Below are 2,500 nucleotides of genomic sequence, written 5' to 3'. Positions count from 1 at the left end.
TTGTTATGCAAAGCCGCGCTGGATAAACAAATAGTGCGTGCGACAGAGGAAAAGTTATTTGGTGTTGCTTTAACAGATGCCAAATTTAAGGATTATGAGAAGGGTGACACCTGCTGGAGAAAAACAACTAAACACTTTTAGATGTGACTAAACAATAGCATGCTTTGCACTCACTCGGTGGGGTGGCTCTTGCCGTAGAAGCGGTGCTCCAGCAGAAGACACAGGGCCCCCAGCTTCTCTGCGTACGTGAGCCAAGAGCCGTACTGCATCCAGGCAGGGTTTGCAGGTCCCTCTCCCCCGATCATCAGAAACACCGGACCTCCTGGTCTGTAGAAACTGTCATTGATAAAGTACCTCTGCAAACAAGAACGCAGCGGCACTCAGATACTAGAACTTTCATGGGTAAACTCGCTCACAGAGATCGACAGATTCTGGCTGGATAAAGCGGGCCCCGCCAACCCCCACCCCTTACCTGCTTCCAGACTCGGGTGTCGGCGCCGTTGAAGTGGTCCAGTCTTTGGGTGAACCAGTGATCCTCCACCTCAGGTCCTGTTTTAGCTACGTGCTGTGTTGCCTCGGTCCGATCCATAAATCTACGGAAACCTTTAAACCGAGCATCACCGGAGCAGCAGAGACACAGAACAACAACTAGCACATATTTAAAAAGAGACGAAGTTACATATGCCAACACTGCCATGTTTAGGCTACTGTAGTTCCCTCACAAGCATATGATCTACTCATGTGACCAGTAACCAGACCACACGACGAAGAGCGCGTCTCTCTTCCTTGTTGGGGAGAAAACGCAAGTAGGGAGAAAAAACAAAACGTTGTTTATTGCGCCCTCTACGGTTGACATCTGGGCAAGTTAGTTCTCTCCAGGCCAATAGGCGGCGACGTAGAGCTGGGGACTTCCTGCCTGTCATTGTTGAGTACAGAAGCAACGGAAACAACCGGTAGCAAGCAGGCGAAGCGCAGTTTGGAGTCTAAAGAGAATAGAGCTTATCGCAATTATGGAGGAGGCAAAAAACAAAGAGAAAACAACTCCTGACAAAAAGGAGGAAAAAGAGAAGCAGCCGGCTGGAAAGGACAAAGATAAGAAGGAAGATCAGGAACTGGTGGGTAAAAATGAATACCTTTCGATGTGTTTTGCACAGGAACACTCTTAGCAAATTTGCCTGAGTCACTGCCTAACAACATGGTTGTGCAGGCCGAAAACGTTTTCTCTTTGATACGGAGTCAAGTGAAATGAATGAACTCGATTGTTTACCGACAGTCTTACAGCATATTTAAAGATATTCTAATCTTAAAATAGTGGAGATTATATATGAGTATATCATTCGGGGTCAGACTGTTGAGTCGACCTAGCTGTGTTGCTAATGCTAGCATTAGCTTGGCTAAAGGTAGCTGTCTGACTAGCAATAGCTTATCTAAGACACTGGACACGCTAGCTCAAGATAAAGAAGATAGACTTTTTGTCGATGTCACTGCTTGATTTTACGAGTTTACAGTGGTAACTATCTCTTTTAAAGTTAATGTTTATTGGAAAAAGATGGTCAGCTGTATTTGCCCCTAGCTAGAAACGACGGTAATTGTTAATGAAGGGTCATCATTTATGACAGTTAGCAACGCACTGACGTTAGTTAGCAATACTATGGTTCAGCAATATAATACATATCTTGCAGTCATAATAATAATATACTAATATTTATTTATATAGCACTTTTCAAGCATTGAGCACAACGTGCTTACAGACAAACACGAATAGCGCACAAGTCACAAACAAACAAATATTTAAGATCCCGAAGGAGCGGCGTACTCGCCAGCGACAGACAAATCAACAAATAATAAAAAGTCCAAAATAAATTAGGAAAGTCCGTGGGCAATGACTACTGCATGGCCGCAAGTTGTCTGAAGTGAACTACAGATCAACCCGGAGGATTTTATGGCAGTCTAGAGAGCTCTTGAGCAGAGCCCACCCAGGGAGTGCTAGGCCATCTTCAGGGCTCCGGAGGCACAGGTCAGATGCCCTAAGCGATTTCTCTGGGCAAACTATAACTGAACGTATAATTGATAATGTCAGATGTTATTTAATTGGGTTTTATTTCCTTAATTAAATGAAGACTACTTGTTATACCTGAAAAAGGTCTACTTTGAAAGTGTGCCTCTCTAGTGATGTGTTTATTCATTTTTACAGTCAGATGAGGACAGACAGCTCCAAGAGGAATTGGAGATGATGGTGGAGCGACTCGGCGTGAGTATTACATGCACTCATACACACGCAGAGCTATCAATGTAATATTCACTGTTTGAATGAACTTTTGGGAGCTAGATTTGAATACTATAAGAATGGAGTTTTTCTGCACACATGCACGTGGTGAATGTGGTCTCTCCGGTCTGTGTTTGTCCTCAGGAGAAGGACACCTCTCTGTACCGTCCGGCGCTGGAGGAGCTGCGGCGACACATCCGCTCGTCCACCACCTCCATGACCTCCGTGCCCAAG

At 44.8% G+C, this 2,500-nt stretch overlaps 2 protein-coding genes across 3 annotated transcripts in view; one reads left to right on the top strand and one right to left on the bottom strand.

The window, feature by feature from the left end:
• The window catches only part of prss16 (serine protease 16), an 8,233-nt gene extending 7,427 nt beyond the window's left edge, over positions 1 to 806 (bottom strand). For both annotated transcript variants that reach the window (XR_006022904.1, XM_042063579.1), the window contains exons 1-2: positions 473 to 806; positions 175 to 356 (exon numbers count right to left, since the gene is read on the bottom strand). Coding sequence is in view for 1 of the 2 variants with exons in the window: in XM_042063579.1 (XP_041919513.1) it covers positions 175 to 356; positions 473 to 697 (407 nt within the window). In the remaining variant the exon portion in view is untranslated. The remainder of the gene's footprint in view (positions 1 to 174; positions 357 to 472) is intronic.
• Positions 807 to 924: 118 nt separating this feature from the next.
• The window catches only part of psmd2 (proteasome 26S subunit ubiquitin receptor, non-ATPase 2), a 13,402-nt gene continuing 11,826 nt past the window's right edge, over positions 925 to 2,500 (top strand). Inside the window, exons 1-3 of the mRNA XM_042063576.1 lie at positions 925 to 1,115; positions 2,195 to 2,251; positions 2,411 to 2,500. The exon at positions 2,411 to 2,500 is cut by the window's right edge and continues 75 nt beyond it. Of these exons, the coding sequence (XP_041919510.1) occupies positions 1,011 to 1,115; positions 2,195 to 2,251; positions 2,411 to 2,500 (252 nt within the window). The 5' untranslated portion in view covers positions 925 to 1,010. The remainder of the gene's footprint in view (positions 1,116 to 2,194; positions 2,252 to 2,410) is intronic.

This window comes from Alosa sapidissima, chromosome 15, assembly GCF_018492685.1.
Source record: "Alosa sapidissima isolate fAloSap1 chromosome 15, fAloSap1.pri, whole genome shotgun sequence".
NCBI classification, from domain to species: Eukaryota; Metazoa; Chordata; class Actinopteri; order Clupeiformes; family Clupeidae; genus Alosa; species Alosa sapidissima.
Note: the sequence above shows the minus strand (reverse complement) of the source record. Positions and strands in the feature narration are given on the sequence as shown.